Raw genomic sequence first — 21,114 nt, forward strand, 5'->3', positions numbered from 1 at the left:
CTGAGTATTTCAGGGTCTCTCACTAGAGAGAGACCTTGTGCTCTTCACTGCTGAGCCATCTCTCCAGCTCCTGAGAAGTTTTTGAAATTTGAGCATTTTTGTATAGTAATTTGGAAATTGTCTAGCACAACTAGCACATTTTCTAATTTTGAGTCTCTATTTGTTCCCATCTACCACAGGAGGAAGCTGAGCAAGATATTGATCTATGAGTATAGCAGAATGTTGTTAGGAGTCATTTTATTGCTATGTTCCTTTAGCAAAAGAGTAGTATTTATTTTTTTCCTAGATCCATGGCCTGTCTTGTCTCAGGTTCTTGGCTACCCAGGCGATGCCAAGCATGGGTTTCCTCTCATGGAGTGGACCTTAATTTGAATTAGATAGTGATTGGTTCTTCCCACAACTTTTGTGCTACTATGGTAGGTAACCATTGTAGATCCAAGGGTTTGTAGCTGCGTTGGTGTTTATCTTTCTCCTCCAGTAGTGTGCAGATAGGCACCAACTCGGCTTTTCCAAGTTCAGTGAGTTACATAGGTGCTGTCTTCAGCTCTAGCTTACTTTCAGGTTATGGAGAGCAGCAGATAGCCTTGGCAATAATCTGAGTTAGAGGATTTCCTTGGGCAAACCTTGCATGCTTGCAATGTACTTTGCTCTCACTCTTTCCACTATCCTCTTACTCTTTCCTGCTCCCACTGAACTTTTCTTTCCAAAAATTTCCTTGAGTGAGTGTGGTGTGGAGGATATTTCCTGAGCAAGGGAAACCAGTGGCTGAGTGACAGGAATATGACTCTCCCTCTCCCAGCACCTATTAACTGCACAGCTGTAGTTCCTCAGGGAGAAGTAGGGTCTCACTAACTCCTCTCTCAGCAAGTACACTGATGAGCCCAGTCTTGTACAGGCCTTGTTCAAGTATCCATTGCTGCTTTGAGTTCATAGGTCCAAAAGCTATGCCTGTCATGTCCAGAAGATAGTGGCTCATACCACTTCTGTGTATCTCTGGCTCTTAACATTCTTTCTGTTTCCTGCTGCATGATGTTCTGTGAGCTTTGAAAAAGGGAAATATAGATAGGCCTTTGGGGCTGAGAATTCAACAGTCACTTATTAGCACTTTGACCATTTATGAGTTTCTGTGTTAAGTGTTATCCACTGCAAATAGAAGCTTCTCTCACCAAGGCTGTGAACAGCACTTATCATAGGCAGTAGTCCATTTAGCAAAGTAGGTTCCCCTTTAGGACCCATGACCTGCCCAGCCATGCACTGTTAGCCAGTTTACAGTACCAGATGTGAATTCTGCTTATAGAGCAGGCCTCAAATACAATTAGAAAGTCATTGTTTACCTCTCCTTAAGAGTCATGCCACTTATTGCACCAGCAGGTATGACTTGACTGTAGATGGTTAGTGTAGTATGAAGGTTTACAGATGTGTAAGAATGTGGATTTTTTTTTCTCCCAGTCACTACATAGTATCTTCTAGCACTATGAAAGGTTCCATTTAACTTCCAGGTTGATAGCTCTATATCGTGCAACCAAAATGTAAATGTGTCTTCAGCAATTACCTTGTTTTGCTGGGCAGCCAACAATAAAGGTAATTGTATGAATTATTTGGGGTGGGTGGGTGGAGGGAGAGGTTGGGATGTCTTTGGAACCTTCTTGACAACAACTTAAAAGGAAGTATTCTATACCCTGTTACTGAGTTATTGCTTAATAACCTTGGTTTCTAGGAGTAACATTATCTATTCATATAGAGTACCTCTCTTCAGACTCTTTTTAATACTTAAATTATTATTGTTAGCTACTTTACGAGCTCGTAGCTTCTGTAGGGCTTCTTTGTACATTGTTTGTTCTAGCTTTTCTCCTTACCTCCTCGTGTCTCATCCCTCAGTTCCGTTCTCACACAAACCTTTCCCTCTCCAGTGGCCCCCACAACATTCATATCATATGTGCTGTACTCTCACTTCCCCTAAATAAGTCCCCTTCCCATCCCTTCTCTAATTGTTCCGTTTTTTAGCTTCTTAACTTGTGCAGACAAGCTGAACTCACAAATCTCAGTAGATGTGCATGTAAGGGATGGCAGATGACATTTGTCGTTCTGTGCCTTGGTCACCTCACTTATTCCTGAAATTTTTTTGTTTGTTTGTTTGTTTTACAACCTGATAAAATTCTGTCGTGAATTTGTACTATACTTTTATTATTTATGTATCAGTGAATGAACACATGGGTTGAATCAGTTTCCCAACTGTTGAACAACAGCATTGAACGTGGATGTGACATGTCTCTGCAGTGACATGAAAGCCTTTGCTTGTTGGCCCAGGAGTGGGAGAGCTGTTGTACGGTGCTCTGTGTTTAGCTCCTTGAGATTTTCTTTTGTGATTTCCACAGTGGCTGCATTAGTGTGCACTCCTGCCTGCATTGATAACGCTTCATCCTCCTTGCACGCCCTCACCAGCATTTGGCATCATTTGTTTTCTTGATGGTAGTCATTCTGATGGGGGTCGGATGGGACCTCAAAGTAGTTTTGCCTTGCATTTATCTGTTACCTTAAAAGAAATAATTCATTGGCCATTTGGATTTATTTTTCGAGGACTCTGGACCAATCCATAGTCCATCTTTTCACTGGGTTGTTGATTCCTTCATGTTTATTTATTTTTTTGGTAGAATATATTACAGACAGATTCCTCTGTCTGAAGTACACAGCCAGTGAAGCTCTTGTGTGCTGTAGGTGGCTTCTGTTTGAGCCTCTGATTTGCTGTACAGAAGCCGTGAGGTTTCCAGGGTTTCAGTGTCAGATGTTGGCTCGGTCTCAGAGCCACTGGAGCCCTATTCTGAAAGTCCTTATGTTTACCTACTCTTGGGCTGCTTCTACTTTTCCCTAACCGCTTCTGAATGTCACATCTCACATGGAGGTCTTTGATCTATTTGGAGTTGATTTTTGTATAGGGTGAGAGATAAGTATCTAGTTTCATTCTTTTGCATGTGGATATTTCATTTTTCCAACATCACATTGAGGTGGCTGATTTTTCTCCAATATGGTTTTGAGCATATTTTTGTTAAAAACAAGCTAGCTATACATATGTGGGTTTATATCTCAGTCCTATTTCTATTCCATTGGTCTTCCCATCTACTTGTGTGCCAGCACTGTATTGCATTATTATCATTATTATTATTATTATTATTATTATTATTATTATTATTATTATTGCTATGGCTCTGTAGTTAAAAAATTAAATAAAAAATTGAAAATCTGGTGTGTTGAAGCTTCTGGTGTTATTGTTTAGAATTGTTTTGGCTATCAAAGGTTCCTTATATTTGCATATTACTTGTTTATTAAGTTTTAGTGTGTGTGCATGCACCCATGTCTGTCTGTGTGTACGTATGCCTCTATGTCTGTCTATCCGTATATGCACACTTTACCCAGCATGCATGTGGAAGTCTGAGGAGAAGTTGTAGAAGTTGGTGTCCTCCTCACCTCTGTGGGCTCCAGTGGGTGCCAACAGGCACTCCCACCTACAAGCCATCTCACTGGTCTCCCTGTGAATTTCAGGATTTCTCTGAAGAGTGGCTGTAGAACAGTGGTGAGGGTTGCATTGAACCATTAGATTGTTTTTGATGGGAGCAAAACACTCATCTTACAATATTAATTTTTCAGCGGGTGTGCATAGAAGATCATTCTATGTCCTAGCATCTTCTCAATTTTCCTCTTCAGTGTTTTAAATTTTATATTGTAGGGTGTGTTTCACTTTCTTGGTTAGGTTCATTCCAAGGCTATTTTGGGGGTTGGGTGAAGTTGTGACTAGGATTGTTTCCCTGTTTTCGTTTTTAATACTTTCATTACTGGTATATAGGGGGCTGCTGATTTTTGTATCTTAGGGTGCTGGAGAGGTGGGTTAACAGTTAAGAGTGCTGACTCTTACAGAGGACTTGCTTTTCATTCTCAGCACCTACATGGTGTCTCACAATCATCTGTAACTTCTGTCCCAGGAGATCCAACTCCTCCTCTTGGCCTCCATTGGCATCAGGCACACATGGTACACTACATATAGACAAAACAGCCATACATACAAAATGAATAATTTTTTAAATCTCATTTTGATGCTAATTTTGTCTCGTAGCACTTTGCGGGCGTTTTCTGGTGTACTCTGAAGGATCACTATGTACAGACTCACATCATCTGCAATAGTCATAGTTCTAACTGTCCTTTCCTGTATGCAGTCCCTTCCTTTCTTTCCTTTGTCAAATGTGCTGGCTAGGGACTTCAAGCCCTGTCCTCAGTAGGAGTGGACAGAGTGCATGTATGCCCTTGTCGTGGCCCTGATTTTAGTGAGAATGCTAGTTGTTCTTCTTTTACAATGCTGTTGACTTGATGAGTCTGGCACATTGTATGCATCCCTTAGTATATTGAGATGTGTTTCTCCCGCTCCTACTTTTTTCATAGTTTTTATCCTGAGAGAATGTTGAACTTGCCTTTAAAGGCCTCTTCTGCAGCGATTGAAATTATCATGTGATTTATGTCCTTGAGTGTGTTTATGTAATATATTTGTTGGTTTGTATATGTTGAAACATCCCTGAGTCTCTGGAATGAAACTACCTTTATCGTGGTGGTCTTTTTGACATGTTCTTAAATTTAGTTTTTAGATATTTTTGAGAAATTTGTGTCTCTGTCCATAAAGGAGACTGGTCTCTAATTTTCTTTTTTCATTATATTTTCTTCTAATTTTGACATATCTTACTGAGCCAATATTTCTTTCATTAATTTTATTATTTTTATATTTCTGTTAATTAGCTTCTGCCATGTTAATATATTATTATTAGTAGTAGTATTACATTTGTTTGTGGTGTGTGTGTGTGTGTGTGTGTGTGTGTGTATACATACGTGCACTTGCATGTCAGAGGACAAATAGCAAGAGCCAGTTCTCCTACTGTGCTAGTGATTCATAATTCTAATAGCTAAAATATCTTTCCTATCTTTCTGCTCTAAGATAGTATATTGCTTTGAAGGCAAGGTATATGTCTTGGATACTATTATTAAAATCTAGTCTGTTGGACCGTGTCTTCATTAGAGATTAAGACCATTAATAGTTATTATTGAAAGATGTGTATTAAGTCCTGCCATCATGCATAGCTCTTAGTGTTGTAGAGTCTTAGTGTACACTAGGATTCTATGAAAGTCGGTTCCTCTTAGGTTTTCAGCTTTCTGAGTTCTGTTCAGATCTGAACAGGATTTCTTTTCCAGTCTCACACATAGTGTTTGTTGTGTACAGTCTCATCTTTTGGTTTTAGATTACTAGGGTCTTTGGTTGTGGAGCTGAGGCCACAGCAGAAATTCTTTTGAGATGCTGTCTTGCACCTGTTCTGTTGGTCGTCAATGCCAAAGGGAAGGGCCTTTCCCTGGCTTCCCTTTGTGCGATTCTGCCTTGGTTATAGCTCCCCCAGTCCCAGCTGCAGAAGATGTCTGCTGTGTTTCCGATATTTTTCATCTTTCCCAGCTTATTACGTGGAGAGACTTTTCCCAACTCCATCTTCTGAGGGGTACTTTTTTTGTAGATGTTTTCGATTGGCATATGTTAATTACATAAAACAGTGGGTTCAATCATGAGATATTCATACCCATATAATGCACAAGCTTCTTTGAAGGAGTAGATTGCTAACAGTTATTTTATGTATATCTTAAATTGACATGTAAAGAATAGCTATTTAGTTAGTAATTGCTTACAGACAGTGGCCTTTGCATCAGTAGTAACTGACAAAATTCATCTTCTACAATTACATAAAATCCTTGCTTGAGGGTAAATCCATGGCATCTATGTTTGGACTGATCAAAAAGTCTTTACTCTGTTCTGTTTGAGATAGGTTCCCTGCTAGCTGGAAACATTTTGGGACTACCTCTAAAGAACCTTTATTGAAACTACAGGTGGCAGTGCAATGTCAGTGGATGGACTGGAAATTTTTTAAATACAATAGAAAAGTTCCTGAAATGTAGCATAAATAATGGACCTTGGGTTGGAGCAGGGACAAAGCTTTTTAATGAAAAGTTTAGTCAAGTATATATCTACTTGAAATAATCAGTGTTTTTATCTGTACAATTTTACTGTGCTTGAAGCAATATTTGGCAATATGCTCATCTTTGGAATTCATGTTGAATATCTTTTCTTTTTTATCTGTCTCATTTTGTTTCTGTCTGTCTACTTGTTTTTTGTTGTTGTTTGTTTGATTGATTGCTTTTTATGGTGTCGAGGAATTAAATTCCAATTCTTCCACATGTTAGGAAAGCCTGATTCTCACGTCCCTCCCGCAGTCCCCATGTTAAATCTATAAATATACACAAAACGGAAAGGGGAAAATGTGCCTGGGTAAACGACAAGATTCTATTTAGTAAACTTCAGCAAAACCAAGGCCAACTAAAACACTTTATATAGAGCAGTATTGAGAGAAACTCAAAAATTATAAAGCCCCCTGATATGCCTGTTAAAAAGATAATCATGTAGTCTGTGTAGACAGTCAGATTCATATGACCTAAATAAACCAAACTTGGATTTTCTTTAAAAGATATAAGAAACAGTAAGTCACTTCTTTTTATTCTTGGCCTTCTACCAACCAGTGACACTTTGGGTGCAAAGACAAGATGCACAGCAGGTTTGTGGCTTGGTTTGGTTTGGTTTTGCCTAAAATTCCCTGTGTTGCAGAAAAACAACAGGTATCTTTTTCAGTAATTTGATAAGTATTCCTTACCAAGTCCACTTAAAGTGCATGCCCAGTTCTCCACATCCAGAGAAGCAAAAGCTGTACAGTAGTCTTCTACTGTGTGCAGAGTCCTACCATCCACATGCAGTATATGAAGCAGGATTCATTTTTACCATAAGCAATGTTGCTGGGGTTTGCAAATCCGTAGTTGATAAAGTTAATTTGGGAGAAGGAAGAGAGAATGACATATTGGCTACCTTCAGGGGAAAAGACTCTTAACAGTCCAGATGGTAGCAGAGGAGATCCCACTTAGAGATTTGAAACTCTAGACTTGATAATGGCATGACTCAGGCATATGAGATTAAATGCCCTACTTCCCAAGACTCTGCGTAAGGATAAGGAGGTCTCTAACCTTTGACTAGAACATGCCTTACAATTAACATGAAATTCTGGTTAGAGAATACATTCATTAATTTGTTTATTTTTACCACCTACCACCAAGTACCCAGGATGTTCAGATACAAAATCATTTCTGTGCAACCAGTAACATGAAAAAATAAAATAGCATGTATTTTGAAAATTCATTTAAAGGGTAAGAATTGTTAGAGGCCCAAACCTGTTAAATTGTTCTTAATGATAGGAGATAAGACTAGAGACGGAGAAATGGGGCAATTCTGACTCCTTGAGCCAGAAGTTTATAAGGCACAAATACTTAGAAGAGAAGTTGGAAGGGCCATGACATCAAAAAGTGGTAGAGTGTTAGCATAGCAAGCATGAGGCCCTAGGTTCAATCCACCAAACTGAAAATAAATACATCAATTTATTTTAAAAATCAATCAAAAGGAGTTGAATTCCTAAGAGGAGAGAAAGAGTAGAAATATCTCCACATTGTCTGCAATTGGACCTGCTACCTTGGAGAACAGGAGAAGCAGCAGAAGATGAACTACAAATCCATTCTAGTTTGGGTCACACCCACTCCCAGCTCTGCCTTACTTGTCTAGTGACAACTGAGCGTTTAACTTCCCCATGACCAGCATGCAGAGAAGATCCCATTCATACTGAGAGCCTATTTGACAGCACTGTGTAGAAGGGAGAGTGAAGTTAGAAGCCTGGAGCCTAAGCTTTGGAAAAGAGCTTGGAGGTACTATTCTAAGTTCCACTGTGGTTTCTCTAGGAGAGTATTCTAGCAATTCAAAGTTAGTGTCATCACGTTTACAAAATAAAGAAAAAAAATCATATATTCTTCTGAACAGATACAGAAAGGAGGGCTTGAGAAAATTGGGCACCAAGTTTCTCAGCCAAGTTTTATTCTTTCGTATTGATTTCGGGAACCCTGACCCCTTGACTGGAACTGAGACATGTGTGCATACACTCACAACTTGTAATCTTATAGTAAAACACCTATATGTCATGAAAGATACAAGATTGGTATAGAAACAGTTATGTAGGTATACTTATAAACAGTGAATATATGGAAACTTACATAGGAAATCCATTTAAAACAGAAGTTTAAACGAAAAAAATCATTGGCCAGATGGTAATGGTGCAGGCCTTTAATCCCAGCACTCAGTAGGCAGAGGCAAGTGGAGCTTTGTAAGTTTGAGGCCAGCCTGGTGAGAGTGAGTTCCAGGATAGCCAGGACTACCCAGAGAAACCCTTATCTCTAACCCCGCCCCCCCAATTCCATGAATTACATAGAAATAAATTACTGAAAGATGTGGAAAAACCCCATACAGCAGTGTATTATAGTATTTAAGGTAATAGAAAAAGATTTAATAAACAGAGAGAGAGTTCTACATTTATAGATTGAAAACTCAAAATTGTTATGTCCCCAAACTTAACCTGTACATGAGTTATAATCAGGCTAATTATAATCCTAGCAGATTTCAAACAAGACCAGAAAGGAGGATTGTCGCAAATTCAAGGCAAACCTGGGCTACGTAGTGAGACCCAAAGACACACACAGACATTTACAGCCTCAGAGCAGGGTCTCTGAGGAGGGTGAAAGTTGTGTGTGGAGTGGGGGGCAGTGCAGCTCACGGTGAGTTGAGTGTTAGGGATGGGTGAAAAATCACAGCAGACTGAGGCTGGAGATATGCTGTGACAGTTAAGAGCACTTACTTGACATTCCAGAGGACTCAAGGTCAGCTCCTAGCACCCATAGGATTCACAGCCACCTATGACTCTAGCCCCAGGGTATTCAGCACAGCACATACAGTCTTCTGTGGGCACGCATGTACACATACAAAAAAATAAAAATAAAAATCAGGGACGTCTGTGTTTTTAAGATGTGCTGTTCAAATGTGAAGATTTAAGGAGGATGAACATTCAGTAGCTTCCTGCCTGCTTGAAGAGGCCTCTGACTTCCTTTCCCATATGACTTGCGGCTGTTTGAAAATAGCATTACTAAACCTGTTAGATGTATCCATAAATCAGAAATTTACAGGCTGAAGCCTTTGAGGAAAGGGACATCTTTTTGACCTTGATCTTTGCCAGGAAGTTGAAGTGTTACTATTTTGGACTATCTTAAAATAAGATATATTGCTCCTAAATCTAGTTATACTCAAGAGAAGAATGTGGGTGATGCAAGATACCCAGCTATGTTCTAGCTCTAGGCCGTTTATCTTTTCCCTTTAACTCACCCAACAGGGTTTCTTAAAAGGAGCAGCCACCTACTCTTCACATTGCCTCCGCATTCCCCCTTTTCAATGTGATAATCTGTTGGTCAATTTCTATCTTCTTTTAACTTCTAACAGTAAAGAGAAGTCACAAATTACTTGACCCTTTGCTTCGATTGCCTGCCCCTAATTTTATTTCCCTTAGTTGCACCAGTGTGAAGCAAGTCAAAACCAGTTTGTACACTACAAGTGCTTTGCTCTGTGAGTTTATTGCTCAATTTGAGCAGTAGCGTAGGGTAGAATTTTTTTACTACACTGTTACATAGCATTGTTAATATTTTCTAAGTATGTACATTCTCGGTGAAATAAGGCTTTTAATGAGTAATAAATATAGCATAAATATATTGGGCCACAGTGATATGTTTATTGGGAACATCTTCATTAAAAAATTCCATTAACTTTTTCTAATTATAAAAAGAAAAATTAATAATAGGTGATATGGAAGAAACAAAAGTATACTTTCAGAAGGATGACTGCGTAACAAAATTAGGTATCTCAGGTTCCAACTGCCATTTGAAGTATTTTCACAGGAAGTTTCATAAATTATTCCCAGCTAAATAGCTCTGGTCACAGTGCCAGGGCTACTCTCTGCAGTTACCCCAAACACGAGCTGGTTTGTGAAGTGGGCATCTTGCAGTGACTGCCCATAGCTCTCAGAGCGAAGTGCACATTTTCCAGTTGGGTCACAGTAATGCTCATGATTGAGCATTTGCCAGCCTCTTCACACTGCACCCTCTGTCCCTGGGATAAGTCCCAGATACCTTGTAATTCCTCAAATATATCAATTCCCTTTCCTTCCTTTATGCTCATGGAATGGCCTTCATTTCCTCTTTTTGTTTTATAAATTAATATGTTTGGGTCTTGCATTGGCTCACTTGTCAGTAAAACTCCAGGAAGCTGTCTGACCTGAGACTGCCTCTTCTGTTTCACTGGGTGTTGAAAGAGAGCTTTTTCATAACCTCCACCATCCGTGCAGTTAAGTGACCTAACTGACATCCCTGTCCCCTAAAACATGAAGCCATGAGAGCAAGCACAAGGCATTTAATAAAGAAGTGCTACTTCTTTGAAGATGTAAATATTTCAGATCAACATTTATTTGTGTCACGCATGAGGAATGTTGGCCTCGATGATCAGCATTACCCTTGCATTCCGTTTGTCTGAGCAACAATTCTGGAAGCAAAGTTTTAGGAGTAAACAGTAATGTAAGCGTAGGGTAGATCCATGAGGCTAGGAAGGACTGGGCAATTTGTCATTAATGAAAAGAGTAGGGAAAAAATGCTGTGGCTTGTTAATGAAGAAACATTCAGAAAATTATGGTATAAATAATAAAGTTTTATAGACTCATTTTGATAATATTTGAGCATACTCTGTATTATACCTAAAACTCTATGGAACAATATTCATATTTGAAACTGTCAACTAAGCCTCATGATTCAGTGTTTTCCTTCAGTTTTATGAGATACTTAACTCGTGGTAGATTTATACTCTTTGAGATTAGATTTCTAAACATATAATAGTTTAAAATGCCCTAGCTATATATAGAATACTATGTCTTTGAGTATTATTTAAAATTTTTCAACCAAGCAATTACACACTTGGAAATGTAGGCAAATAAACAATACTAATATACAAGATGAACTACACATATTAACAAAAGCACCACAGGCTGTGAGGAATGACAGATAATATATAGAAAGTCTCTCATGCTGCTTAATACATCTTAGCTGCTAGCATTAGTTGTTAATTCAATGCTCATTTTTTCAAGGTTAAAAATACATCATTGTGGACTATCCAGAGACTACCCCATTCGGGAGTCCATCCCATCATCAGCCACCAAACCTATATACTAATGCTCATGCCAGCAAGATTCTGCTGAAGGCACCCTGATATTGTGGCCTCTTGTGAGGCTATGCCAGTGCCTGGCAAACACCGAAGTGGATGNTCACAGCCAGCTATTGGATGGAACACAGGGTCCCCAATGGAGGAGCTAGAGAAAGTACCAAAGGAAATGAAGGGGGCTGCAACCCTGTAGGTGGAACAACAATATGAACTAACCAGTACCCCCTGAGCTTGTGTCTCTAGCTGCATATGTAGCAGAAGATGGCCTAATCAGCCATCACTGGGAATAGAGGCCCCTTGGTCTTGCAAACTTTATATGACCCAGCACAAGGGAAGGCCTAGGCCAAGTAGTGGGAGTGGGTGGGTAGGGGAGCAGAGGTGGTGGGAGGGGTATAGGGAACTTTCAGGATAGCATTTGAAATGTAAATAAAGAAAATTAAAAAAAATACATCATTGGCAAAATTTTAAAAATTACACAACTAGTATTAAAAAGTCAGTAATGAATAGTAACACTTTGACATCATTGCTACTCTTCCAGCTCATTATGATTTTACAAAAATTACTAAGTTGCAATGACTAGTAGGCAGGAAAGGATGAATTTGCCTTCTGAATTTGCTGAACCTGAGTTCTAGAGCAAGATTTAAAGCCATTATCGTTAGTGGGCTGAAGAGATGGCTCCCAACCAGATTTGGGGATCTGATACCTTCTTCTGGACTTTGTGGCCTTTTGCAGCTGACCTGTGCACATACACAGATACACACATAAGTAAAAGTAAAATAGTGTTCAAGATGTTTTCATTGATGGTTTTGGGCATAGTAAGGGCTGGAGAGATGACTTAGTGTGAATGGGTGCTTGCTGTAACGCTCAAGATCCGAATTTAGTTCTAGGGACCCAAGTGATAGAAGAAGAGAGGCACCTCCTGCAAGTTGTCCCCTGTCCTGCACCAGACACACTATGGCATGCTCATCTACCCTGTTCCCCATAGCAGAAGAAGTGCAAGAAAGTTTCTTTCTAAGTGCTATCATGATAAAATAAAACATTTTCAGTCAAACACAAGTTTGATCTCACTGCTGTTCAGTATGACTATAAAGTTCAGTTGGGTTTAGCTGTCTTTATTCCCTGTTTCTAATGGTTGACTTACTATCAAAAGCAATTTTACTCACACAAAATCTATTTTTTTTCATTTGGATATAGGAAATTGATAAACTTATTGGTTCTTTAAATTGTATTATTTATTTATTTATTTAGTGTATATGAGTACAATATAGTTGTCTTCAGACACACTAGATGAGGGCATTAGATCCCATTACAGGTGGTTATGAGCCACCACGTAATTGCTGGGAATTGAACTCAGGACCTCTGGAAGAGCAGCCAGTGCTTTTAACCGCTAATCCATCTCTCCAGCCCAGTTTATTGATTTTTGATATGAATTTTGTTCAAATAATTTTTAACAATACATTTCTGGAAACCTAATATTCTAGTATTTTCTTATTAAGTATGTTTCAATATGTATTAGTGTCTTTGTAGAATGTAAATTCTCTGGGGACAATATGATGTCTGTTTCTTTTCATCCTTGTGCCCTAAGCAGAAGCCGTGGCACAGACTGACAAATAGTTTGTTCAAAAAATTAAGTTCATGAATGCAATCCTGTCACAAATATGGATTGTTTGATTTGTTTCAAATAAAACTTACTGCATATTTAGATTTATAGGGCTAAGGAACAGTTGTACTGATATTAAATTTAAACTGCTGTATATTTCTATTTTCTTTTTTTCCCACAAAATGGTCTGGATCCGTTTGATTTATCTTCATATATAATGTTTTCCTGGGCTTAGCTTTGGCTATGCTGAGGACTAAAGAGTTGACCCTCATAAGGCCTTTTCATTTTGCTTATAATTCATGTATAAAAACAGTTTTCATATATGAATTTAGTTGTATGCCTTTCTCCTTTGTCCTTGTCTTCAGTCTGTCTTTTTGGGTAAGTAGAATGCTTTAGGAAGAAACAATAGTAGCTATGTCCTGCTCTTAGTCTTCCTTGATGATTTTTTAACATAGTAGAACATGAAGAATTACTTTGTAATTTATTCAGATAGATATAGTCTTAAAGTCTTTGGTTTACATTAAGAATTTTGCAAGGCAAATAGTGACTGGCTCTTCAAAGATGTTTATTCAGCAACTCCAAGAGTTGCTGAAATCCAGTATAAGCCTCTTATGTTATGTATTGTTATTGTTTTGTGTTTATTAACATAGTGATTATGCTACTAATAAAAATGCCACTATAAAAAAAACAGTAAAATGATTGCAGTAATGCCCAGTTATTTACCTTTGTTATAGTTCATCAAAGTAACATTTCTGAATGTATTTCTTTATTAATCAAATGTCTCCTGTCTGTTTTTGATAACAGCATGCTTCTACAGCTCTTTAGTTAAGTGACCTGACCATACATTTGTCTTGACTGGCTTCTGTTTACAGAAATTGTAAACCAGTTGAATGCTCTGAGCAGCTTAGATGAAGATCAAGATGACTGCATAAAGCAAGCAAATATGCCCTCAGCTAAATCAGCCAGTTCCTCTGAAGGTCTAAAGCTTTCCTCCCTCTGCTTCTGATTGCCTGTCTTAACTGTGACTTGCTGTATTCTGACTTCTGTCTGCTTAGCTGTCAGTTTTGTCCTTGTGTAATTTCCTAAATGTTCTCTTTGGTAATTTGTAGTGCACCATCTTGCAATAAGATAACAGACCTTGTCATTAACAAGTTTGTTAGCAAATTGTTTGATGTGAGTTCTTCTGAATCTCCCTGAGTGTTAATCCCATGGTGTGTTACCTTTTTATTGTTCTATACTGTTGTACATGCACCTTCAAGAGCATTTGTGTCTGAGTTGTTTAAAAGAGTTTCCTACAAGTCTTTTCAGCACTGAAAATCAAATTTAGTTGACATAGAAAGTTTACTATAGGTCATTATCTAATATAATTCCTATGTCAGACATGTTCCTTTTTGGTTTATTTTCAAATGTTGGTGTACTACAAAATACTCGAATGGCATTCTGCCACTCATAAAATACTGTTTTATTATTTGCAGGTATTATTAATGTGAATTTTAATATTTTGAAATATTTCATGAATTACCAAAGCTCATGATTCATTATAACTATGATGAACTTTACGCGTGCACTTACTTTCAGAACTTATAAACACACTTAACTTTTTGGATGAAGCACAAAAGGACTTGGCCACTGTGAATACCAATCCATTTGATGAACCTGATGTAACAGAATTAAATCCATTTGGAGATCCTGACTCAGAAGGTAACATGTTCGTTTACACACTTATTTTGTACAGAAGTAACTCCTCGTGACACTGTTAATACCCACAGATCAGAGCATCGCTAAGCCCTTAGCAAGAAAGCTTCTTTTGTAGCAAGTGATAATGAACACTGACACAAAAATTTCTTGTATAGTCGAGTTTTCTCGAGCTGTAAAGGTAGACATTTTTTTCTCAAGGTTGGTGGTTGTTTATAATATTATTGCATTTAATACTACTTGCATTTGATCGTTTATTAATTCTTTATCCATTTGATCGAAAAGATAGTGTAGGTCTTGAGATAACAGTATGTTACCTAGTGATTATCTAAAGCCTCACTGATAGGCAGACTGTCCGAAGGAAGCCACACTGAGGGCCATACTGATACTGATGCAATCAAGGTGGTTTCTCTCTTCACTTACCCATTTCACTCTGATGTCCAGCACCCAGCTACTTCTGACTGCCAGCTACTTCCAACTGTGTGTCTGTAGCTGAGAACCGCCATCAGTAGTGAGAGTGAGATGTATGCATGTGAGAGCATGGAGCGGAGAAGGAAGAAACACTGCCATCATACATGCACGTGTGTGCAGACACAGAAGTACACGCACACACACGATCCCATTTTGTAAGAAATAAATCCAAAAGTTTTCCCTGTAAATCACTTTTCTTACCAAGTCATTTTAAACTCTTAATGCTTGAATAAGGGCCATTGAAGAAGTGAGGCTGCTGTTTAATTAAACTGCTTGCTCAGAGTGAACGCAAGAGCGATTAACTACCATTTACATCTTTTGACTGCTCTTATGAAATCTTGAAGAGCTTGAAATGATTCTGCGACTGATGAGGATGGGAATAGTTTGAGCTTCGGGAATCGCTCCTTCGGCAGTGTGGTTTCATGGGCCTTTCTCTTCATTTCTCTTGTACTTTACCAAGTTAGTCAGTGTAACTTACTGAGGTTTAATTTTGTAAGCTATAGATTATGAGCATATTTAGGATTTGAATAAGTTACAGTAAATGTATAGTAAGTCTCAGAGGCAGCCACTTTATGTAGATTAGATTGTTCAGGCTCAGTCCAGTGATCTGAAATTGAGGTGAATGGGCACAGCTTTTTTTGACCACACATGTTGCTTTTAATTATGTATTGCATATCTTCAAGTCTGTATGTTTGAAAATACTATAAAATATTTTAAGATGCCAGCATTTGGGCTTTTCATTTCAAAATTAAATATGTAACTTTGCTAAATATACATGAAACTGCTTTGTGGAAAGGGTAGTCAAATAATGTTTTCTGTGATGTGACATAAGATTGCTAATTTCTGTTTAAAATAATAAGCCAGTCTTATTCAGACTCTTTAGCTATGTGTAGAAAGTTAATAAAATAAGTAGCAGCTGTTATTCTCTTTACTGTGTGCCACTAGAAATTTTGGAATAAGCAATTTCCCAGTAATAACTTTTTACTGATTCAAAAGTTGTATCCTCAATAAACGAAGGTGTTTGAGGAAGAAAAATATATTGTAGTTGTTTAGATTTTTTTTTTTTTAGCAGTTTTAATTCTCATTCATTTCTCTTTTTTAAAAAGGAAGTAGTCAATGCCTCTGACCTAATTAGAAGGCACTGAGTTTGCTACTGTGAAATACACAGTTCTTGGCTGGCTGTTCAGTACACTGTAATCTGCCCACCTTATGAAAAAAGAACATTTCCTTCTTTGAGAATTTCATGATATATTTTGAACATATATTTCCCCTCCTCCCAGATCGTCTCGATCACCCTGCCACCCAGCTTCATGCTCTTTCTCTTAGAAACACACACACATGGAGCTTGTGTTGCCATTCCTACTTGCTGGCTTTAGGTTTTATGACTAATAAATTTGCTTAGATCCGTTTCTATAATTATAATCTTGAAAGTAGAAGTAAAAATTTATTTCTGTTGACTAGCTTTCTATTGCTTAGGCATGTGTGCTCTGAAATGTAGTAATAAAAAGTTGAGGGGAAATTGGCATGCTCTCTTTGCCTATAGAGGATAGAAAATGCTTTCTTTACATTATCATAGAAAATTTTAGTAGTGTTTCAATATTATGATGTTACAAAAGATATATCATTATTGAAACTTTCTCTATAATTCATTTCAGTATTTATTATGATTTTTGTGAGTTCCTTTATAATTACAATTATTTCATGATGGTATACAAAAATCTTGGTTCAGGGGGATTTTTTGGTTTGTTTTAGTTTTAGTATTGTTTTGTTTGGTGCAAAGACAAAATAAAATTTCTAGGCTCATTTCTGAAATATAAATTGTTTGACTATAAATGATAAAATTTTCAAGCTGAGCATGGAACTTCATAGATTGTGGCTACAGTACCAACTACTTAGGAGGTAGAAACAAGAGGTCACTTTAGCCCAGGAGACTGAAACCAGCGTGGCCAGTATAAAACCTTCCCAGTTCAAAAAAATAAATTATGCCACAGAGGTAGCTCAAGGGTCAGGCCCCTGTTCCTGCTGCGAGGCCTTGGGCTTAGCTTCCAGTGCCACACAGCAGCCTGTGGTTACCTGGAGCTACAATTCCAGGGGATCTCATGGTCTTTTCTGACTCCAAGGGCATCAGACGTATAGGTATGCAGGGAAAATAATCAAATACATAAATAAAAATAATCCTTTAAAGGAGGAGGGACTGGGGGCAGTGGCTCAGCAGATAAAGATCCTAGCACCTGCATAAAGAACTAGACATGGGGGCATAGGTCCTCAGGGCTGAAAGCCAGAAAGTCTGACTTGATATTTAAAAAATAATAATTAGATTAAGTTGCTTGAGATGTTACTTATAAAACAATCATAATCTTCTTTGCTGTGGTTGTAATAGTGGAATAATTATGGGGCAGAGGTCAGCCACAATACCTTCCTCTGTTGCTTGCCTTCTTCTTTTATTTTTTGTTTGTTTAATTTGTTTTGGAACAGATGCTGCTACCTAGAGCTATGGTTTAGGCTAGAGTGACAGTCCCTGAGATCTGCCTCTCGCCATTCCCTCGGCCCACACACCCCAGCAGTTATGTACTGAGACTGTCATGTGGATGTGGGGGTTCCAGACTCAGACTCAGGCCCTCGGAGCCTTCAAGTTGCTTTTCAGAACTTCAATAATGAATTTCTGTTTTCTACTAAAATAATTATTAGAGCTTTCTGCATAATTTAAATTATTTTTAATAAACTATCATTTTTTTGCTGCTCTACTTTAGAAAACCCCTATTTTTATCACCAAAACTGTGTTCAAATTTGTTTTCAAATTATAATTTGAGTGTTTTAAAAGTGAATATAGTATAGCACATTAGTGAGCCTCCATCATGATTTAATTTTCCCTCTCATGCTTTCTCTTCAGAACTGAGAGCTGAAACCAGGACATTATGCTTGCTAGGCAAGCTCTCTATCACTCAGCTAAATCCCCAACCCCACCCACATGATTTCAATACAGCAATTCAACTTCAATTTCCTTATGCTATTGTTAATTAGGTTCAAGTTTATTGTCTCTAAAAGTTGAGGTTCGAAGTGGATATAATATAATTCAATGGTAGAATGAGCAGGGTCCTGGCTTCAGTTCCTTCCTGCCTTCCCCATTACTGATGTGTAAGTATATGTTGTATACAGTCCAGAATAAGTGCTTTGATACCTAGATGATGCATACTGGTAGAACTACCAAGTGACATTTAAAAATATCCATTTTTATGTTCTTTTAAAAAATCAGTGATTCTGCACTCCCAAGTAGCTTAAAACTTGTAAAGTTCATATGCTATTATACTCCATGAGAAACTTCAGAGAAGAGACACATGAGGAAGGCTGGAGAGACACCTTCCTCTTTTTCTCTTCATTTTGTTTAAATTCATTAGATTACATAATTTATAAATTAATGAATGAATGTTCTAAGGTGAGAGCATGTACTGCTCTTACAGAGGCCCCGCATTCATTTTATAGCACCCATCTCAGGAGGCTCACAGTCACTTGAAACTTCAGCTTTAGAGGATCTAACTCAAGTGCAGAAACCCGTATGCACATACAAAATTCACATGTATGCATAATTTAAGATAAAGTCAATCTTTTAGAGGCTGCCAGGAGATAAGCATCCTAGAGAGGTGGCATTCAAGAGTTCTCTTCCTAACGAAGGAGGCAAAAATCCTACAATTTACGTTTCTTTGAGCGTAAAAAGGGTTTCTTAGCTCTTCAAAAACATATTCTTGTTTCATTATTGCTTTTGTACTCTCAACCACAGAGTTCATTAATTCAAGACTGCCTACTTTTAAAAACATTAAAAATAGAGGATATCATATGGTGTTTGTTTAACCTGTCTTTTGCTGTTGTTTTATAGAACCAATCACTGAAACAACTTCACCTAAAAAACCAGAAGAATCTTTTTATAATAACAGCTGTAATCCCTTTAAAGGTGTACAGACTCCACAGTATTTGAACCCATTTGATGAACCAGAAACTTTTGTAGTGATAAAGGATTCTCCACCCCAGTCTACACGAAGAAAAAACCTAAGACCTGTGGACATGAGCAAGTACCTCTATGCTGATAGTTCAAAGAGTGAAGAGGAACTGGATGAGTAAGTGCATTTACTTACTAAGCTATCATCACAGCTTAGCCCATGTATTAACTTAAGGAAACACTTCTGAAATATACCTAGTTGGTTAAAAATGTTTATATGCATTGTATAAGTTAGCATGTAACTCACTCTGCCGCTAGGACTTCTTTTGAGAATACTTTTTTAGTAAGGTGATGTTTCTTTGTTTTATCTTTTTTTTTTTTTTTTGAGAATTTCATGCATGAATATGCTGTATTGTATGATTTCTACCTTTTCCCTCACTCCCTCCTCAAATTCATGTCCGTTTCTTTCATAATTACCTACAACAACAACAACAACAATCTACCAGGTCTGATCAGTGTTGCCTGTAACTACAGGGATTTATGGCTGGTCACTTAGGCTTGGACAACCTTTTAGGGCTTGTGTCAGAAGAAAACTAACTTACCCTCTTTCCCTCCCTTTGTTGCAACTGACTGCCTGTAGCTCTTCAGCTTGGGTTGGGACTTTGTGTACATTCCATTCCCTCCACCCTTGCTGTAATGTCTCCTAGCATCCTCTTGTGCAGGCCAGCAGTGTTGTTGAGAGTTAGGGGGACCAACACTCCTGCTGTTTGCAGAAGACAGCATCTTACAGCAGTCCTCCTGGTCATCAGAATTTACTTTTAACCTTTATTTTCTTCATGAAGGTATATGTCTACCTATCCTGACACACCAAGTATGGGAAAATAGAATCTAGTTGGAATTCCAATTGTGTTTTCTCATCAAAACTCTATTATAAATGGTATTTAGATGTTTTTGGTTGAAAATTGTAGGCATTTACTTCAACTCTGTTGCAGGAACCATAGAATTATATATGATACTGATTTATATATGATACTGATTTATATATTATACTGATTTATATATGATACTGATTTGATCAGAAGTCTTGTTCAGATACTTAACAGCACAATCCCAGCATTTCTAAAAAGAGCCCATTCAGTGTGAATACAGTGTGATCAGAGCTGCCATCTTGTTCAAGTCTGCAGTGCAGATAAAGGGGAGATGGTCATTCACATCACAATCTGGAGATGCCCCGTGCTGATGGCTTGTGGCCTTGAGTGCACTTAAAGAGCAACAACTAAACTTTACTTTTAGTCCTAATACAGTAACATAGACTGGATTTAGCATCCAGCCTTAAGCAATTAAAAAATAGGATAAAATATTTGAAACAGTGCTGTTGAGACATTGAAAACAAACTACAAGGGATAATCTACAAGAGAACAGAAAGAAAAAGGGTGGTTCCCACAGTTGTTCTTCAAGTTCGTATTTAGACATTTGTCTGGTCTTTTAGGGGTAGAAAAATTCACACAGTCCCCAATAACCTCCCTCAATTGGGGATACATAATTTGGATTTGTAGAATTGACAACAACATTAGTAAACCAAGGTGATTGTTGTGATCATAAAAAGGTAAAGAGCTATAAGAATATGTTCTGGCAGGGTGTGGGGGATGGGGGTGCCTCAGTGGGCCCATGCCAAGGCATCCCTTCCCCCTGGGGGACCAGACACACTGGTATAGTATAGAATAGAGTTTATTTAGGGCATGGGGAGGGGAGTTACGAGAGTAGAAGAGGCAGAGAAAGGCAGAGAGAAGGATAGAGTAGAGATGTAGAGGCCGGCCATGACCACATGGAGGCGGAGGGAGGGAATGGGGCACAAGGGGGCAAGAGGCAAGAGAGAGAGGCAAGAGAGTAAGAGAGAGAGGAGAGGCCAAGCAGCCCCTTTTATAATGGGTCAAGCCTACCTGGCAGTTTCCAGGTAACTGTGGGGAGTAGCATACCTGGCTGCTGCCAGGAACTGTGGGGGTAGAGTTTAGAGAGTATACCAACAGTGATAAAATCTGCAAACTGAGCACCAGAGAGGAGATTGATTCTTCTTGCCTTTTTACCTGAGTATTATTAGAACATACAAGTGAATAGATTTTTCCATGAAATAGAACACTGAACAGTTGTGGGGAAATTTTCAGGATGGAGTGTAGTACATGTTCTTCCACTAAGCAAAGAGAAAGATTTTTCAAAACATAAGACATG

At 38.2% G+C, this 21,114-nt stretch overlaps 1 protein-coding gene across 8 annotated transcripts in view; it reads left to right on the plus strand.

Annotated features, from left to right (window-relative positions):
• Positions 1–21,114, plus strand: part of Ehbp1 (EH domain binding protein 1) — a 266,956-nt gene that overhangs the window by 107,843 nt on the left and 137,999 nt on the right. For 4 of the 8 annotated variants that reach the window (XM_029545445.1, XM_021210545.2, XM_029545444.1 and 1 more), the window contains exons 8-10: positions 13,664–13,768; positions 14,370–14,492; positions 18,829–19,066. In XM_029545445.1, the coding sequence (XP_029401305.1) occupies positions 13,664–13,768; positions 14,370–14,492; positions 18,829–19,066 (466 nt within the window). The remainder of the gene's footprint in view (positions 1–13,663; positions 13,769–14,369; positions 14,493–18,828; positions 19,067–21,114) is intronic. The other 4 variants (XM_021210546.2, XM_029545446.1, XM_029545447.1 and 1 more) reach the window with 2 other exon arrangements.

Source organism: Mus pahari, chromosome 13, assembly GCF_900095145.1.
Source record: "Mus pahari chromosome 13, PAHARI_EIJ_v1.1, whole genome shotgun sequence".
In the NCBI taxonomy this organism is placed as follows: domain Eukaryota; kingdom Metazoa; phylum Chordata; class Mammalia; order Rodentia; family Muridae; genus Mus; species Mus pahari.